Source organism: Hyperoodon ampullatus (genome assembly GCF_949752795.1).
Source record: "Hyperoodon ampullatus genome assembly, chromosome: 1".
Classification (NCBI taxonomy): Eukaryota; Metazoa; Chordata; class Mammalia; order Artiodactyla; family Ziphiidae; genus Hyperoodon; species Hyperoodon ampullatus.
Window position 1 is genome coordinate 155,112,243 of NC_136914.1, and position 20,377 is coordinate 155,132,619.

The window sequence follows — 20,377 nt, forward strand, 5'->3', positions numbered from 1 at the left end:
GATACCCTGGCTAAGTTGAATTTTCTGAGTCCCAGTGCTCAGATCTGCTAAGTCAGAGGGATAGTTAGATGAGATCTAAATTCCTTACCAAGTATTAAAACTTTTACGGTTTTAAGAATCAGATATCAAGTCACAAATCATAATAATCTAAGTAGCAGGATCTTTATTCTGAAGTAGCCAGGATGTACTCTTTTAGTGACAAATGAATGAAATCAAATTGAATAAAAACCAACCCCATAAATTGCTAATAAACACTTCATATACGCGCACACACACCACACACACACACACACACACAATGAGTAAAAAAAATTCTTACTTGTCTAGATTTTCTAACAGTGACTGGCACAAAATTGTCAAATATCCAGCTTCCACTGCATTATGAGACACATCTAAAACAAACAAGTAAACTGCTGGTTGAGGTGGACGAAGCTGAAAGGAATAGAAATAATGTAATGTATTTAGTACGTATAATTTATTCTTTTTATATCACAACTACTACTGGATATTTACTGAGTGTAATCGGAAAAAAAAAAAGAAGATATGCCAATCAAGAATCATATAGGTCATATGCTAAAAATTAAAGATTACTTCTTACTTCACCACTTCAATTAGACTGATTCCTAAGGAGCCAGAACAGAGTTGGGAATATAACAAGTTGTAAAGAAGAAGTTGAGAGTAAAAGTGACCATGAGTTAAAATGGAAAATATAGTTAATATGGAAACAGACGAGAAAATAGTAGTTCAGTGGGCAGATGCGAAATTGGACACAAAGGATCATAAAAAAATCACAAAAATAAAGAAGGAAATGAGCCAAGCACCAGGAACTTCATACACATTAGTTGTCCCTATTCACCTTTTCCCACTAGCAACATTTTACATTTATGCAGACAACAAAGATTAGAAGTGAGGACACAGAAGAAATGCAAGTTATTATACAGATATTTTAAATGAGTAGAAATAAAGAAATGAGCAGAACTTAGGCGAAGAATTTGTTTTTGTAAGTGGAAAAGAAGAATGAGATCTGAAGAATCAGTATAATTAAAAAACAGGTAGAATTTTATGATGAAGTGGAAAGAGAAAAGTCAGATTCAAGTTAATATCCATTTATCTTGATATTTGTACTGGGTGAACCAGTAAGATGGTGATATCTTTAAGAGCCTGAAAATGGCAGTTTTTGGCAAAAACATGAGTTTTTCTGTTTAAGGAAAATGGTAAAAAGAATATTTATATTCATTCCATGCAAGTAATCAAATCAAAATGACAACAAATTGTAGATGCTAGTGCTCATCATGAAACATTACCAAGGTTTCTTAGTGATATAACTGCATTATTCTAGGAGATCAAGTAATCTTTACAAAGAGCTTTCTATTTATTAAGTATAAACTTTCAGCACTATTTCAAAAAATTCATACTATGGACAATTTCAAAATTTAGACAAGAATTCACTTAACAGCAAATTACAAATAACCAATACAATTGCATCCCATGACTAATTTTAACACTGAATAGTTACCATATAATCTGAAGAAGCAATGAACTCCACAGTTGAATTCTGAACTTCTGGCCGTTTATGAGGCTCTCCATAAGATCGGGTAAGGGGATTATACATAAATTCTTCAGGAACTAGATAAGATTAGGAATCCAGTACAAATTTAGTAACACATATACACGCCTAGAAATAAACTCCTCTATCATCAATATTTATGAGGTTTACAACAGTTCTGTGAAGATCTAATGATAAAAACTAATGCCTTAAGCCCTCTTTAAAAAAATAAATCAGAAGGATAAAAAAACTTATTTACTTAAATCTGATGAGAAAACCAGGATACAAGTAATCTTGCTTCTTAGGCTTGTGCCCTATTTCTTGTATCACATGACATGGAAAAAAAATCAGACAGAAACACAGATTCGAAAGCAATTATACTAACAGGACCTAAGAATGACTAAAGGGGACAATAGATACACATGCACACATGTGTTCACACATACTGGCAGAGATCCACACTGAGTTGAATGAACCAAATGTACAAACAGAAGACAACCTTAACTTGTCAGGATCAAGCATAATTAGTCTGCATGATCTCATCTGCATGACCTTCACTGCTGTATTTACGAATTCTTTTTACTTTCCCCTCCCCGTCACTCTCCTCATTATCAATTATTCTCTTGGCCAGCCAAAACGAAGTGTCCCTAGCCTGTATTCTCTCCATTAAAAGTGGCATGGAAGTTTTTAAAGCAATGAGGAGAGAGAGACCAGATAACGGCAAAAATGTCAAAATGTTTAAAATAATATAAAACACACTTATTTTAAGAATCTGAAACTCACCATCATTAACTCTATAGCACAAATTGCATTTCCATCTACGTTGATCAATGAAGGATACAAAAGGGTTGATATATGTTCGACAAGATCGGCACCTCACAATGGTACTGGATGTTATCACTGGTAATTGCTAGGAAATAAAATAAAGCTGTTGTAGCAGAAAAAGCACTCCAGAGGAAAATGGACCACACACTGCTCTGCTCCATATACAGAACAGAAACCACACTCGTGTTTTGAAATTGAAACATTTTAATAAAATCCAGTGGTGCACTAAGCAACACAAGCAGCTATCAAGTTTTCTCCCTCTTCTGTCGCAAACTATAAAATAACACTAAAATAAAGTCAAACCAAATGTAATGAAAGTTACTGGCAGACAAGAAAAGCCTGGTTGGCCAAGAAAATACAATAACCTCAGCTATCAGCTAAACTCAAGAAACAAGAGTGAGAAAGAAACATGCACCATATAAAAATGCCTTTGTCTTTGCTGCTTGCCTACACCTGGTAACAGACTCTCAAGACCCTGCTTGTTAGACAGCCACACAGTCCTGTTGGGGACTGTGGCCACGAGAAACCAAACACATGTGCCTCAAACACTATACATCTCTTTATGCTTAGTTTGGGGAAGGAACTTTATATTCAATATAAGAAATTTAGAAAATATGATACATATTATTCTATCTCCCTGAATTAACTCCTGATAACATTTTAGTATATTTCCTTCTGGCTTTTTTCCTCCCTATCCATACATAAACATTTATTTTTGTACTTAATTTTTTTCACAAAAATAATTTTTATTACATAACTACATATCATTTGTGAAAAAATCAGGAAATATGTTTAACTGAAAATAAGAAAATAAAAAATTATCCAGAATTCTACATTCCAGAGGAAGTCACTGCTGCCAATTTAGTGTATATACTTCCAGAAGGTATCACATATGGAATATGTATTTAGACAAAAATTTTCGGGGACTTCCCCGGTGACGCAGTGGTTGAGAATCTGCCTGCTAATGCAGGGGACATGGGTTCGAGCCCTGGTCCAGGAAGATCCCACATGCCGCGGAGCAACTAAGCCCGTGCGCCACAACTACTGAGCCTGCGCTCTAAAGCCCATGTGCCTAGAGACCGTGCTCCATAACAAGAGAAGCCACTGCAATGAGAACAATGAGAGGCCCGCGCACTGCAACGAAAAGTAGTCCCCGGTCGCCGCAACTAGAGAAAGCCCATGCACAGCAACAAAGACCCAATGCAGCCAAAAAAAAAAAAAAATTTCACCTATGTATATGGGAAATTAACTATCTTGGTTTCGAGATAAATGTTGCAATTTTATTCCAGGTGATCAAATAGTATTTACTGAATGAATAAATTCAAGGTACTTGTTGCATATTATAATTATTCTATTTTCTATTCACTTTGCTCCTTTCTATACATCCTAGTAGGAAAGAAAGCTCCACGAGGAAGCAATGACCTCTGTATCCTCAGCATCCAGCATGATAGGTAGTCAATAAATATTTTTTGGTTGAATGAGAGCAAAAGAAACTCAGTAGCGATGAACGTAGAAAACCACAGTCATAAAAATGTGTGAGGGAGAAATGCAACTTAAAGTATAAATAGAATGTATCTGGATAAACATTATTTCTGAAGTTTAGAAATTTTAAATTAAATTCAACATATCTGCATGAAATACCAGAAGTATGTGTAAAAATCCAGCAAGCTAGGTATTAAGGCCAACAGACTATGGAAACTTTAAAAAGTAATGTTTTAATTCAATAGACTTGAAGCATTTAAACTTTATTACTACAAAGGTTATTTGATTAATACAGTTGGGAACAACCATATGGTTTTCCTCCCTAAATGCATATCATTGCTGGTGTTTCCTTTATGTTTAAAAAAGAACTCCTAAAGTTTATCTATCCTCTACGGCCTTTCCAACTTCTAAAACTACTAACCTTTCAAAATCCAGCTCAGATCTCATTACTTGTAGAAAAGTCTGCTACTGTACCCAGAGGAAATCCCTTCCAATACTATATTCACCACCTAAGTACTTCATAGAATTTGATTAGTTACATGTATTAGTTTTCCTGCACTGTAATTATTTGCACTGTAATTATTTGGGATATCTTTGTCCCCTGTTAGATAAGAATTTCTTAGGGGCAACATCAATGACTTAATTATCTTTGTATTTACCAGTGCTTAGTTTCGGGCCTGTCACAAAGCAGGTGACCGAAAATGTTTGCTGTATTGAAATTGACAGAAATGATTAATTCTAACTTCAAATGAAAGAAAATGAAAAAAATTCTAAGAAAATATACAATCTGAATACCTCGCACATAAGTACACAGGTCAGTACCCACTAATATTTTAAAATGTTACTTTACCGTTAAGTCTCTGAAGGGATGTAACAACAATCCTAAAGGAAGCTTAGCTTTATTCAGTAAAGCCTGTGTCTGTGGAATATTTGTCAAAGTACACCGAAATGAACTGCAAAGATATAAACAACACAGACTACGTTAGCTATCAGAGATAAAAAACAATATTGACGTAGATAGTTATAGATAACTAAACATTTAAGGGCATACATGAAAATCATTTGGGTATATTACATAACTACAATTAGGAGGGTCCTGATTACTTTAAATGGGCATATATGTAATTTATATGTCAAAAGGCCTAAATTAAGGACTCAACATTTTCATGGTGAAAAAGTACAACACATCCAGGAACAAACAGTAACTCCATCATGACTATCAGGGCATGAACAGGAGGGAGTAGATAACATGAGTGAAAAAGTACAGCTTTCATGATGCTGTTCCTGCTTTGCTGTCATTCTTCATCTGCTGAACTCCTAATCTTTCTATGAGACTCATCAAAGTTATAGCTTCTTGTGAAACCATCCTCACCCTTGATCACAAGTCAGAAAGAAAAACTTCTTCCTCTGTGCTCTGAGATCTGTTTATGCTTCTGTGTTATCAATTAGTCTGATCTGCTTTACTTGGTTGTGTACTTTCTTTATCTTCTCCATTTGAGATTAGAGATCATTTTGTCCTTGTGTCACCCTGGCACTATTCCTCTCAAAGAGTAGTAACTTAAGGTCAGTAGACACAGAATCAATAAAGGAGCAACCAAAGAGATAAGAAGCATAGGAACTGGAAACCGTGACAGGAATTTCAAGGAGTGCTTGACTGTATGTAGAGATATCCAGTTATGGGTTGACTCCACGCTGGTGACGTTCCTTGAACACGCCAAGTTGGTTCTGGCTACAGGACTTCTGCATTTGCTGTTCATGCAGCTTGGCACACTCTTTTTCAAGAGTCACATCTTGCTCTCTCATTTCATTCAGATCTCTACTCAAATGTTAATAACTCCTTGGGAAAACCCATCCCGACTCTTCAATTAAAAATAGTCAACCTCCACCCTTACTACTCTCTACTTCATAGTTATTCTCTGAAATTACATTTACATTATACACCCATTGGTTTGACTGTTCACAGTGTGTCTTCCCTAATAGGATATTGGTTGTATGAGATTGAGAACTTTGTTTTGTTTACTGCTTCATTCCCAGCACCTAGAAATAGTGCCTGGTACTTTATTTAGAAGGCATTCAGTAAATATTGAATGATTTATCTTAATATGTAGGCACAATTATTATTCCTGTTTTACAGTTGACAATACTGAGGTTTGAGAAGTTGAGTAATCGGCAGTTTCACAGCTACTTATCAGTGGAACCATGGTATGAACCTAGGTCTGTCAAACTCTAAAGCCTATTCTCTAAAGCCTATTACTCTGCTTTGTTGTTTTGATAAGAGATATTTTCACAGAAAACACATAACTGAGTAGAAACACAGACACCATTCCCTACCTATGTGATCTCTTACACATATACATAGACTATATTTACCTACTTGGGGGATGCCTAACCATTCATAGTACAAGGCCATAATCCACATACTTATCGACCTGATGGCAAGTTACATTCAGAAGGATAGGCAGCTACTTTCAATCTAGAATCAACGATTATACATTTTTATAGAATGATCTTGGCACTGCCTTTGGCACTGATGGGGGTGCTGGTGGTAGGGTGTGGTAGAAGAGGTGGAACCCTTGAAGCACCTCCATTTTCTGTTTCCTGTATTGGAAATCTATATAAGACTTTGGTTGAAAAAAAGAGGAACTTAGTTTTTTTAAAAGCTAGAAAACTACTGCCTTTAAAAAAAGAATACATATATAGATATAGAATATATATATATATATATATATGGTCTCTCTATATATGGGACCATATATATATATATATTTATATATATGGTCTCTAAAGAACACTAATCCTAATGCAAGGAAGAAATGCTGTCTGTGATGTTGTTGTGAATCAGAGTTGTTTGTGAATGTTGTCTGTGAATCATTGTTTACTTTTTGAGGAGAGTTTCCACAAGCAGGAGGATGTCTGGGTGCAGAGGAATATCCTATTCTTATGAGACAGAAGTAAGGAAAGCAGGTAATAACAGAGAACTTTTGGTTTTGGGTGCACTATGAGGTGAGTAACAGAGCTCATCCACCCAGACGATACACCAGGGGTTTGTGGCCACCAGATGGAGGCTGCCAGCTAAACTTCTCCATAAGGTGAGGAAATATTCAATAAAGAAAATCCAAATCTAAATTCAGGCTGGATAAATATGCCTGGGGGCAATGGTCTTCTCATTCTACACTGAGTGGGAAAAGAAAATTCAGAGATAAATTATTTATCTAAACCTGTTGTTGGGATTACACAAATGACGTTTGTATCCTTTTCAAGCAGAGACTGAAGTGCATAAAATTTTAAAGATTTCACTTTATTTAAAAGACATCAGAAGTTACTACTGGTGAAAAGTGAGGAAAAAGAAATTTAAGAAAAAAAATATAGTTAGATTTGGGTTCCTAAAACCCTTCACTAAAATAGAAAAAACATTTCCTAGCATTAGATGATAGGGAATGAGATTGGATGGTGACAGAGATGGGGACAGGATCCAATGACCTAAATTGAATTTTACATCTAGAATTTCTATACAAACTAATTTACAAGAGTTCACATTAACAAAACTTCCAATCAAGGAATTAATACCATAGTACTTTTACTATTTTTGAAAGTCATACAACATTTTTGACAAGGTTTTACTTACTAAAGATTATAAATTAAATACTTACTCTGGGCTACAGTTTAATTTTTTGAGGTCTAAATTCAAGTTAGGTACAGGAGCCCACACAGGAGTCATGGGTAAAATATTTCTCTCCTGAGTAAGGTTTACAGGTCTCAAACTTTCTGGTTGTGAAGAACTCTGAAGACTCAATCCTCCCAGACTGGAGGACAGCTGGTTCATACCAGGATACTGCTGAAAAGGCATTTCAAAGCAAAACAAAAGAACAATGTTAACAAACATGAATAAAATTTATTATCCTATATATAGGATGTTAACATACAGAAAGGCAAGAAGATTAAAAAAAATTTAAATCTGGCTTTGTAACAGTAAAATAATATAGGACAGCTCAGTTTAAAGCACTCTTGAAAAAACTCAAAGCAAAAATGCTGAATAAATTTAAACCTTATTTGCATGATTAAACTCCACAATAAAATTTAAATAATGCTTTTTTCAACATCAAGAATTTGGTTTCTCTGAATATCTTTCATACTGGAAAAGCAGGGTAAATGCTTGTTTTTAAAGTTTTTTCAATTTTCAGAATGAGTTGATGCCGTAGAAATGACAATGATGTTCAATGAGTTCTGCTTTGCTTATTTTTTGCTTCCCTTTATATTTTTAGTATCATTCTGAATTCATGCCTTTTATTAACTCAAAGTGACTTAATGAATTAGTTAGTATTCACTTTGATGGCCAAACTACCCAATCTTTGGCCAGTGAGATCCCCTTAAAGCTGACCCCAGTGTCCTTTTGATATGAACCCATTGCCTCTGTTAGCTTCCTCGCTTTCTGGCATGACATTTTGTACCATTCCTCCTTCAGATTTCAAATCAATCATTTATCCAAAAAAGATTATTGGTTCCTTTTAAGTAGGGATGGTATCTAGAGACCATAATCTGGATAATAAGGGTGTTCACTGCTAGTGTGCTGTTATTACTTCCAGACTTCTACAATACGTAGAGATAGAAAACATAATACATTTTTAAATAGAAGAAAAAGAATAATCAGTTCACATTGACATTTCCAATTCAAATTTAAGATGATGGTGTTTTAATTTAACTTTTTTGATTTTATGCCTGCATCTCTCTTCTCTTTTGCTGAAAATTATACTAAAATAGTTCCAAAATGACAACACTAATATTATTATAAATGTAAAGTTATTAAAATAAAGATTTCTTTGTAGTTCTTTTTGTCCTTGGATTATTTCCCATTGAGAACATACAAAATACTGAGTTTTAAGATTAGTTAGAACAATACTTTTTTTCTGTATCAGAATGTATTCAACTTGATAAACTGGTTTGCTTGTTTTTGTTTGATTTTAATTTTTAAGGATTGCTTTTCATCTTTTTTTCCACTTAATAATCTTTTTTGAGTAAACAAAATTTACCTAATTCTAATGTCAAAACTTTACAATAATTCAGAGATATCTTGCTTCACTCTTGATCCCTCCCCCTAAATAACTATTTTTATCAGTTTTTGGTTTAATCTTCCATTGTCTGTATCTACAAATATAAACTAATATATACACTGCTCTAAATATGACCCGTTTTTTCACCTAAAAAAAAAAAGTCCTGGCAATAACTCTATGTCTGTATATAGAGATTTTCCACATTCTTTTTTGTAGTTATCGAGCACTCCATTATGTGAATGTACTGCAGAATTCTAGCTAATCAGTGCAAAATGATAAAGTCAGGAAAATCACTATTTTACAACCCATATGGAAATAAATGATACAGGTAATGGTCATCTGGAATAGACGATAAACAGGTATCAATAGATGATAAAACCACTGGGTAAAAGCATAATGAGGAACCTCACAATGAAAAGATCAGGTTGTCACCATATGAACCCACTAATCAGTCCTAACACCACTAAAAGTGAGACAACCAATTATTATTGTAATGTACACAGAACCAAAATATATTGTATTTTGGCTTAGGGAAATAAATAAATGAAGTAATATACCTGAATATAATTGGGCCATTAGATCTAATTTCTAATAACATAGAAAATGGAACAGAGGAACGAGTTAAATGATACCACAAGAAGCAATCAGCCAAATTCAGAATGTGGAACATTCTACAGGACAAGAGACCCAGGTTTTTCAAAAGATCAAAGGCACAAAAAATGGGGGTGGAGCTTTGTTTTAAAATTAAAAAGAGAATTAAGAGACATAAGCAAATGCAATTAGTAAGTCTTGCTTAGCTCCTGATTTGAACAAACCAACTACAGAAGAGCAATACTGAAACAGTCGGGCAAATCTGAATATGGACTGAATTTTAAACAACATTTAGAAATTATTGTTAATTTTGTTGGATATGATAGTGGTATTGTGGTTTGCAAGAAATTATCTTTTCCATCTCCCTGCCTCCCCTTGCCCAGGATTAGCTTTAAAACCCTCAGTAAGAAAAGAGAGGGGGGTGTGTGTGTGTGTGTGTGTGTGTGTGTGTGTGTGTGTGTGTGTGTGTGTGTGTGTGTGTGTGTGTAGAGGATAGGTCAAACAAATATAACAAACTGTTGACAGTAACTGAAGCTGATGGTCCTAAGGAAAAAAACCCAAAACTGGATAATACAAGAGATCCTTTCAGTTTTCAGTAGAGCTGTAAAGGAGGAGACAAAAATGATTACATGGATCAGTAACAGTGTATAATGGAAAACCTCAAACAGACCCAAGTTTAAGATAAGAATTTAGAATTTAAGAATTTAAATTTAAGAATCTAGGATACAAAATAAGGGTGGAATATTTAATCAATGAGGAAAGATAGATTATTTAATAAATACCAGTGAAATTAGAGCTAACTATTGAATATATATGGGGGGGGAGAAATGAGATTTATTATTTACATTATGTACCAAAACAAAACCTTAAAAGATGCAAAAAAGTGAAATCACCAAAGTAAAAAAAAATATATAGAAGGAATTTTTCCCTAATCTTAAGGTTGAAAAGACTTTTAAAAGATACAAAGGTAAATGGGCTTCCCTGGTGGTACAGTGGTTGAGAGTCCACCTGCCGAGGCAGGGGACACGGGTTCGTGCCCTGGTCTGGGAAGATCCCACATGCCGCGGAGCAGCTGGGCCCGTGAGCCATGGCCGCTGAGCCTGCGCGTCTGGAGCCTGTGCTCCGCAACGGGAGAGGCCACAACAGTGAGAGGCCCGCGTACCGCAAAAAAAAAAAAAAAAAAAAAAGATACAAAGGTAAAAACAAAAGAAATTATAATATGACTATATAAAATTAAACATTTCTCCAATTAAGAAAAAAAACATTAAAATTAAAAACAAGTGTCAAGCTGGGGGAAAAAATTGCAATATATTATTAGATAAAAATGTTACAAACTAGAAGGACCTGAATAGAATAATGGTGAAAGAATATGAACAGGGATTTTGGTAAAGAAACACAAATAACTAATAATTATGAAAATAATTTAATATTTTTGCTTATAAAATATAATACTTGGCATACTTAGTAATATGGAAAAGTAGGCAAAGACACTTTTGCTAGGAATATAAATTGGTACATTATTTCTCCATACCTGACCACCAAATACTGATCAACTACCGTCTACTATACATCTCCACTTGGATGTCTATTAAGTATTCTAACTTAATATGGCCAATTCGATTCCTGTTCTCAGAACTATTCCTCTGTCTTTACCATCTAAGTAAATACAGTACCCTCTATCCAGATGCCCTGCCAAAAACCTAAGTGTTATCCTTGATGCTTTCTTTCTCTCACCCGCCACATCCGATCCATCAATAAGTCAAAAGATATCCCTTACCCATCCACTTTTCACTACCTCTGCCAAAACCACCTTAGAAGAAAGCCCAATCATCTATTTCTGGGATGATGGCAAAGCTTCCATTTGTCTCCCTGTTTCCATTTTTATCTTTTCAAATACTCCCAGCCCTAATCTGTTCTTCACATAGTAGCCAAATGAGTCTCTAAATACGTAAATCAGATTTCATTCCATTACATAAAGTCTCCTATGTTTTCCCTTTGCACTTGATGTAAAATCCAAGCTTCTGACTATGGTTCTTCCCTAGCTCTCTGATCTCATTCCTATTATTCTTCCCATTGCTAACTGAGTTCCAGCCACACTGGGACTTTGGTCCTAGAACGTGTTAAAGTTGCTCCTGCCTTAACGTTTCTGTATATATGTTTCCTCAGCCTGAAATCCTCTACCCCCAGATTTTTCCATGTCTGGCTTTTCCTGTCATTCAAATATTAACTCAAACGTAACTTCTATAATGAGGGCCTTCCTGTTTACTCTTTATACACAACCCTTGCAATTTCTTCCACTCCTCTTGATTCATAGCACTTGTAACTATTTGAAATCAGCATGTTTTCGTTTTTATTTTTTAAAGTCTTTATTGAATTTGTTACAATATTGCTTCTGTTTTATGTTTTGGTTTTTTGGCCACTAGGCATGGGGATCCTAGCTCCCTGACCAGGGATTGAACCCGTACCCCCTGCACTAGAAGGCAAAGTCTTAACCACTGGACTGCCAGGGAAGTCCCTGAAACTAGTTTGTTAATTTATTGCTTTACTTACTTACTGTCCCATTGGCCCTGCCTTCCCACCAAGTTGCTTGAGAGAGGGAACTCTGTTTTGTTCACTTAGCTTCCTCTTGTAACCTCAGTGCCTAGAGTAGGGCTGCCACATAGTAGAAACTCAGTTAAGTTTTCACTGAATGAATAAGTAGAGAGAAATTCCAAAGACCGGTAAAATTAGGTGCTATGATTCACTAATTTCACCTGAAGAGATTTCATCCAAGGAAATAATGAGACGAATGCACAAGGTTTGTGCACACGTGTATATTTTGATTTTAACACTCAAGCTATGCCCAATAGTGGCAGACTGGGTGATTATAAAATGTTATGCAGCTATCAGGTAAAGGATATGTAATAATATAGAAAGGTTTCCTCTTATGCTGTTCAAGGATTTTAAAAAAATGCAAAACAATGCCCATATTTATCAACTTATTTGTTTGTGTAAATAAGTCATTTACATGACCAGCTTCTTTACTGGCTTTCTCCTGCAAATGCATACAGCAAGAAACCCAGAAGGACAGACTCCAACTGTTACTTTTTATATCTTGATGGTGGGAGTATTGATTGATATTTATTTTCTTCTTTTTCGCTTACCTGCATTTTCCTACAGTTGATCATGCACATTTTTTTTTGGTTAAAAAAAAAAGCCATACAGTATCTGTATCTGGTTTTTTACATATTCACTAAAATATTTTTCTATTTTTAATTTTCATTTTTAAACATCAACTTTTTACCTGTTTTTCTACCCTGAAAAACTAATTTAAGTTTTTCCTTCCTCAAAGGGCAGCCACTGGGGTTTCCCACTACTTAATAAAGGTCATCATAAATAAATGAACACAAAGAAAGCCCTTAGATTTCAGAACCCTCCCACTGGGGTTATACTAAATGCAACATTTAAAGGCATTTCAATTTTACTATAGAAAGCTGCTAAAAGCTAAATTAAAATATTCTAACTAGGACTTCAAAAATAAATGGCTGCTTTTAAAATTAGCTTGTTAATGTTAATATTAGATTAAAATCTATAACCTTTTTTTTAGTACACAGGTAAGAATTTAAAAGCACACCCTAGCTATGTGCTTAAATCACTATTGCTCAGTTACCCTGAAATAGTGGTGTTCCATCTGGACCAATCATAAAGAAAATCTAACAAAATGGAAGGCAGGGAAATCTGTACTAACCACCACATTTCTCCAGTGCCTCTCCCAGTTTCCTTCTTTCTTCTGTGCTTTAATTCTAAGATTAAATTCCAGGAACAAATGGTTTTCTTATTTCCCCTCTAATTTTCATCAGTTCACCACCAGATGAAATTTCTGTAAGGTTAGTCTACTACGAGCAGTTTTTTATTGTAAGTAGAATGCTTTTGCCATTTAAATTGTTTCCTTATATTTTATTTTTTTCCCAATAAATATAAATGTAAAATACTTATTGTCCTATTATTAAACTGATATGGTATTTAACAGGTAACTCCAAGAAAGGTCATGTCAAAAGAGGTCATAGCAGTAATTATGAACAAATGTATTAATGAGCATGTATGTGTATGGAGGCTTTTACCAATTTCAGTTATATGTCACAGAGAGTTCTTCAAGTTAAGAACTGAGACCAAAATCCCAAACCACACTTATACCATGTCATTTTTTGAGGAGAAAGGCAGCTTAGTAATACAGAATTTAAAATAACATTTACTTTAATTTCCCGATCATAAAATTAATACCTGTACATTGCAGAACCCCTGAAAAATAAAAGTACAATGCAGAAAAGAAAAATCACAGTAATACCTTTTATCTTCTTCTATGTACGCATGTGCGCACACACGCGCGCACACACACACACACACACTTACACAAACTGGAATCAAATTCTATGTATGTTTGATCTAGACTTACCTGTATTCATACCTATGATCCATTTGAATCACCAGGAATTTGTCAGAATTGATAATAGTTTCACAATTTTTATAGGATTTTTTTTTTATGACTAAATACATACTTGAGCATACTGCTGGAATCCAGAATACATTGGGCTACTGGGTGGCACTCCGGAATTAAGTGGTGCTGTAGCATTCTGATATCCAGGCTGCAGAGCTGGATAACCATACCCAAATGGCTTGGCCATTTTTGAAGGCTGAGGAGCAGCTGGAGCTGGAGCAGGGTCAGGAGCGGGATCAGGAGCAGGGCTGCTTGCCGATGAAGAAAGCATGTCTAACAAAGGGAAAAGCATGGTGTTGACAACTGAAAGTCAGGACTCCACAAATACTCTTGGCTGAGCCCATAGCCTTTGGCATCTCCCTTTTTATTAAAACTTTTTTATTATGAGAAATTTTGAACATACACAAAAGTAGAGAGAATAGAATAATAAACCCCATATATCCATTACTCAGCTTTAATAATCATCAATATTTTGTTAATCTTGTTTCACATGTTCCTACCCCATCTTTTTTTTTTTACACATGTATTTAAAAGAAAACCCCATTTCATATCATTTCATTGACAAATACTTCAATTGGTATTTCTAACAGATAAGACCTTTATATTTATGCATATTAAATATATATAATACCACATAGCATATAATATAAATATATATTTATGTATATTAAAAATACAGTTATTTTTCCTTTTATTCTCTCAGCAGAAATGGCGCTAAGAAGCGGAAGACAAAGCAAAGCAATAAAAAGAGTGTCTGGCTTCCCTGGTGGCGCAGTGGTTAAGAATCCGCCTGCCGATGCAGGGGACACGGGTTTGAGCCCTGCTCTGGGAAGATCCCACATGCTGCGGAGCAACTAAGCTCGTTCGCCACAACTACTGAGCCTGCGCTCTAGAGCCCGCGAGCCACAGCTGCTGAGCCTGCATGCCACAACTACTGAAGCCTGCATGCCTAGAGCCCGTGCTCTACAACAAGAGAAGCCACCGCAATGAGAAGCCCGCTCACCACAACAAAGAGTAGCCCCCGCTCGCTGCAACTAGAGAAAGCCCACGCACAGCAACAAAGACCCAACACAGCCAAAAATAAATAAATAAAATAAATTAAAAAAAAAAACAAAAAACAAAAAGAGTGTCAACTACTCTTTGCTCTAACTTGCCTTTTTATCTGACCCTGACATTTATTTAAAAAAAAAAAGTCCACGGAAGGAGTGGCATATTACCACAATCCCCTAGAAGTCTGCTTTATTTGCAGAGGCAAAAATGAAAGTATGAAAGACAGTCTAGAATAGTGTCCAGCTCCTAAAACAATGTCTGGTATGTAGTAGAGGCCAAATAAAATGTAATGAATGAATGTTCTTCCTTTATTTAAATTTAAAACAGAAACTAAAACTTGATTAAAACTGGGGGAAAAAAACTGTAGAAAATTTTATCACCATATACAAGAATAACAACAACAAAAAGTCAAATCTAAAATACATGTGTATTTTAATCTCTCGTCACTGTATTTCACTATATATTTTCATATAAAAATTATATTCTTCACCAGCAATCAGACTCTGCAAAAAGAAAATATGTTCTTAAAAGCATCTGACTTAAGAAATTTATTTTTTCAAAGTTTATTGAGGAATCATCTTTCTACTGGCTCTCTTCGCTCTCATTTTGAAGAGACATTCCTAGACATTCTGCTGTCTATTGTCTTGTGCAAATTAGGCAAGCACTGGCTTACTGGCTTTCTGGTAACTTCCCAGACCTCTTAAAAGGACTAGAGCATCAATGCAGTGTCATATACTTAGATTTCCTGCTTGTCTCTCCTCACTGTGATGGGACTGTAGGTAGAAAGGTCTCTTAACATGACACCAGTCATCAGCTCAAGAAATGAAGAACTGGAGTTCTAAACATGGGGGTCTAAAACTTTTCCCCCCCTTTTTAGGAAAAGGACAGTATTTCATACATTTCTATAGTCCCTAAGATCTACCTAGTACCTGACACAGACTTAATTCAGTTAACCTTACTGTGATAGATGTTCATAGCTTTCCTTAATTTTGGTGCAGTATAAATAGCTAGAAAATTTATCTAAGGTTATTCGCTTACTGTCAAAGCACAGTTCATAACAAGATTAAGATTTGTGGATTAAATGAATACAGATAAACACAGCAAGGTCTAACTCCAAGGCCATCATCTTTTAACTATACCACATTAGATGTTTTATTTCAGGTTAATTTGAAGCTCATGAAATATGATAGCTGAATAAATAGTATTCACCTTTTAGTGAATGAAGTAACTCTTCTAGAATATTTTGACAATGGTAATTGCTTTTGGAATGGTCCACAACTTTTTACACACACACACACACACACTCTCTCCCTCTCTCTCACACACACACACACAGATCCCTAGGGAAAGAACCCTTAACCACAAAAGACTAAGTAGCTTATTTAAGTATTCTTGAAATGTTAAAAGGGAACTCTGTACTAAGCTGAGAAGATTAAAGTTTTCTACTGACTCATAGAACAGTGATAGCAAGACGGTGTGTGAAGTCCAGCACACTCCAACTTCAATTAAGCTTCATCCTGGATAATTAACAACATGATAAGAAATAAGGCGAAGAGCAAAATTACTTGTTCTGTTAATCCTAAAGTTTGGAATCATTAGAAAGAAAAGACAAAGAAGGAGGTCAGGTGTGGTTGTCAGGCTGTTGGTGACAGGAGACAGGCAAATGAGGAAGATCACAGCACAAGATGCTATAATGAAATAACTAATCATTATAGAAGTTCAGTTCGTAATTTTTTTAAACACTATCCACCACTCCTGTTCCTACATATGACCAAAGTTACTTCCAGATATGGTTAAAAGTAATGCCTCCAAAACCTACCCCCAAGTTGGTTAATCTATTTACCTGGTGGAGGCAGCCAGGAGCCATAGGGGGAGTAAAGAGTCAAAGACTATTTATATTCAGAGGCTAGTTGGAAGAAATTCAAGGACCTAAGCATGAGAACAGAAATATAAAATTTATTTAAGGAATTATTAGCATAAAAAGAAGGGAAAAGAAGAGAAAAATTATTCAGTATTAAGTCTTTTAGAAAGAGGAAAAAGATAAAGACCATGGTAACAAAAATCAAATAATAAATTTCCTTAGGCCTCCCAAAAACAGCATCCACAGTTGTTATATGACAATTACACCATTAAATTAAGGCTGAAAAAGCCAGGAAAATGTCCCTTTTTTTCTGTTAAAAATATAGTCTGCTAATTATGTATAGTACATGTTCATGTTTGAAAGTAATTGATGGTAACTTTTCAAATAAACATCAAATATGCACAAAACAAATTACCTGGATAGCTGCCTCCTTCTAGGGCATCATAACTGTTGGGCATTGGAGAAGCACTGCTTGTGGTAGAAGAGCTGTCAACACCTAAAAGGAAAACCAAAATATCTACTAAGTTTAAAATGACAACATATCTTAAAGCAACCTTTGGCAATTTTGAAAAAGATGTTTTGCTGATCTAGGAAAATTCCTGATCCTAAAAACATGAAATGACTGATGTTTAATGACATTTAAAAAACCATACATAAATTTCTGATAATAAGAACAGGGGGTGAAAGTGGGAAGAATACAGAGCTGATAAGTGGAATAAAATTTAAGCAGACACACATGAAGGCATCTTAAAGAAAAGATACACAACTTTCAAAGTAGTCAAACACACAAACATCAATTTTAGATTGATAGAAATGTTAATAAAATCACACCTCAAAGATTGGATCTACCAAATCACAAGCTATTAAATACCCTATATCAATATCACGCTATTTTAAGATAATTAAATTTTAATTACTTTTATAACTCAGCATAGCTGTATGAAACCTTCATAAGAGAGGAATCTATGGCTTGGGTTGCTACCTAGCATGTTACTAAGCTTTTCTATGCCTCGGTTTATTCATCTGCTCAATAAATATTAAACAGTACCTGCCATATTTAATAAGGTAACAAAAATAAAAGGTACTCTAATAAATATGTGTTAGACTATAAGAATTTTTATTACATGTGTTCGTTCAAAACTTGAAAGACTAATATTCAGTGGCCATTTACGATAAAACGTAGTGGTGTCACACAGCTGGTAGAACATATATTTCTCTCATTCATTCACTTAACAAATATTTTATTGAGAGCCTACAGTTAACATAGGTAGATACACTAGAGTATATACTAATTAATAAAACTGAAAACACTCAGCCTCTCTCTTGTGTTAAAGATCTTGGTCTTTTTCACCAGAAGACAAAATTCTGTGGTACAGAGGTTATCTCTGGCTCTTAACACCAATATTATAACCGGGTTTAAACTACATTTTAGGTTAATTTTCAACTGTGATATAGAAAGAATAGATATGCATAACTATCTTTCATTGAATAATTTTGGTTAACTACAAGAGCTCAGTGTATTGACTCAGGGCATAATAGCTAAAATTTTTTGTGTAGGAACATTTTGTTATCAGTAAAGAACATGATCTGGAGGCAAAAGACTGTAGTTACATTAGACTCTGTCATTTAATTGCTAAATAACTTTGGGTAAGTGACAATCATCATAATACTCTCTCTCGCAAAATGAGAACAATTTTTTAAATGCCCTATGTGTGCTTTTTAATGTTCTTGTGATGCTTAGATGAGACAGTGGTTATGAAGCAACTTACAAAAGATGAAGGCTATAAAATAAATAATAGGTGAAAGACACTAATACATACTAAGTGCTTTCTTTGTGGTAAATAGAATATTGTTGCATATATAGGTCATTACTCTTAATTAAGAATGGGAAGTAATGGCTCTTCCTTTTCCTTGTATTTGTGAATTTATAACTAAAGAAGAATGCTGATATACAAGGTCAAAAGTCTTGAAGTAATAGCATTAAAAAACAATACACCAAAACCCAAATATTCACCAAGAGATGAATGGATGAACAAAATGTGGTCTATCTATACAATGGGATATTATTCAGCTATAAAAAGAATTAAGTACTGATACAGGCTACAATATGAATGACCCTTGAAAACATGCTAAGCAAAAGAAGCCAGACACAAAAGGTCACACACTGAATGATTTTATTTACATGAAATATCCAGAATAGGTAAATCTCTGGAGATAGAAAGTAGATTGGTGGTTGCCAGGGGCTGAGAGGAGGGGGAAATGAGAAGTTACTGCTTAATGGGTATAGAGTTCTTTTTTCGGATGATGAAAATGTTTAGTTTTATCAAGTTCACTACATTTACAAAGTTAGAACTAGATAGAAGTGGTGACTGCACGACAACCCAAATGACAGAATCAGATAGAGGTGGTGGTTGCACATCACTGTGAATATACTAAATGCCACTGTATGCTTTAAAATGTTTAATTTTATGTTATGTAGATTTCACCTCAAAACAAAACAAAACCAATATGCCAAGACATTTCAATGGGGAAAGAATATTCTCTTCAACAAACTGTGCTGGAACAACTAGATATCCACATGCAGCAGAATGAAGTTAGACCCCTTCCTTACACCTTATGCTAAAATTAACTCAAAATGGATCACAGACCTAAATGTAAGTGCTAAAACTCTTAAAATATGGGAGTACATCTTCACGACCTTCGGTTAGGCAATGGATTTTTAGATATGACATCAAAGGCACAAGCACCAAAAGAAAGAAAATAGATATACTGGACTTCATCAAATTAAAAAACTTTTGTGTTCCAAAGATATCATTAAGAAAATAAAGATATAACCCACAGAATGAGAGAATATATTTGCAAATCATATATCTAGTTAATAAAGGTCTAATATGCAAAATATTTACAGAACTCTATGACTCAACAATAAAAAGACAAATAACCAAATTAAAATGAGTAAGGGATCTAAACAGACATTTCTCCAAAAAAGATAAACCAATGGCCAATAAGCACATGAAAAGATGCTCAACATCACTAGCTATTCTGGAAATAAAAATCAAAACCACAGTGAGATACCATTTCACATCCACTAGGATGTCTGTAATTCAAAAGACAGATAACAAAAAGTTCTGGCAAGGATGTGGAGAAATGGAAGCCTCCACGAGATTGTAAAATCTTGTAGCCATGTTGAAAAACAGTCTGACAGTTCCTCAAAAGGTGGCAAACAGTTATCACATGACCTGGCAATTCCATTCAAGAGAAATGAAAACATACACCCCCACAAACAGTTGTGCATGAACGCTCACAGAAGCATTACGCATAACAGCCCCAGAGTGGAAACAACCCAGATGTCCAACAACTTACGAACAGGTAAATAAAATGTGATATTTATCCACACAATAAGATATTATTTAGCAATAGAAAGGAACACAGGACTGATACATGCCATAACACGGATAAAACTTGAAAACATTATGCTGAGAAAGAAGACAGTCACAAAA

At 34.8% G+C, this 20,377-nt stretch overlaps 1 protein-coding gene across 6 annotated transcripts in view; it reads right to left on the reverse strand.

Annotated features, from left to right (window-relative positions):
- The window catches only part of SEC24B (SEC24 homolog B, COPII coat complex component), a gene marked incomplete at its 5' end in the record, with an annotated part of 94,063 nt that overhangs the window by 21,489 nt on the left and 52,197 nt on the right, over positions 1-20,377 (reverse strand). For 3 of the 6 annotated variants that reach the window (XM_079700982.1, XM_079700984.1, XM_079700980.1), the window contains 7 exons: positions 320-432; positions 1,517-1,626; positions 2,330-2,456; positions 4,704-4,806; positions 7,504-7,685; positions 14,028-14,239; positions 17,293-17,373. In XM_079700982.1, the coding sequence (XP_079557108.1) occupies positions 320-432; positions 1,517-1,626; positions 2,330-2,456; positions 4,704-4,806; positions 7,504-7,685; positions 14,028-14,239; positions 17,293-17,373 (928 nt within the window). Of the gene's footprint in view, positions 1-319; positions 433-1,516; positions 1,627-2,329; positions 2,457-4,703; positions 4,807-7,503; positions 7,689-14,027; positions 14,240-17,292; positions 17,374-20,377 lie in introns of all 6 variants that reach the window. The other 3 variants (XM_079700981.1, XM_079700983.1, XM_079700979.1) reach the window with 1 other exon arrangement.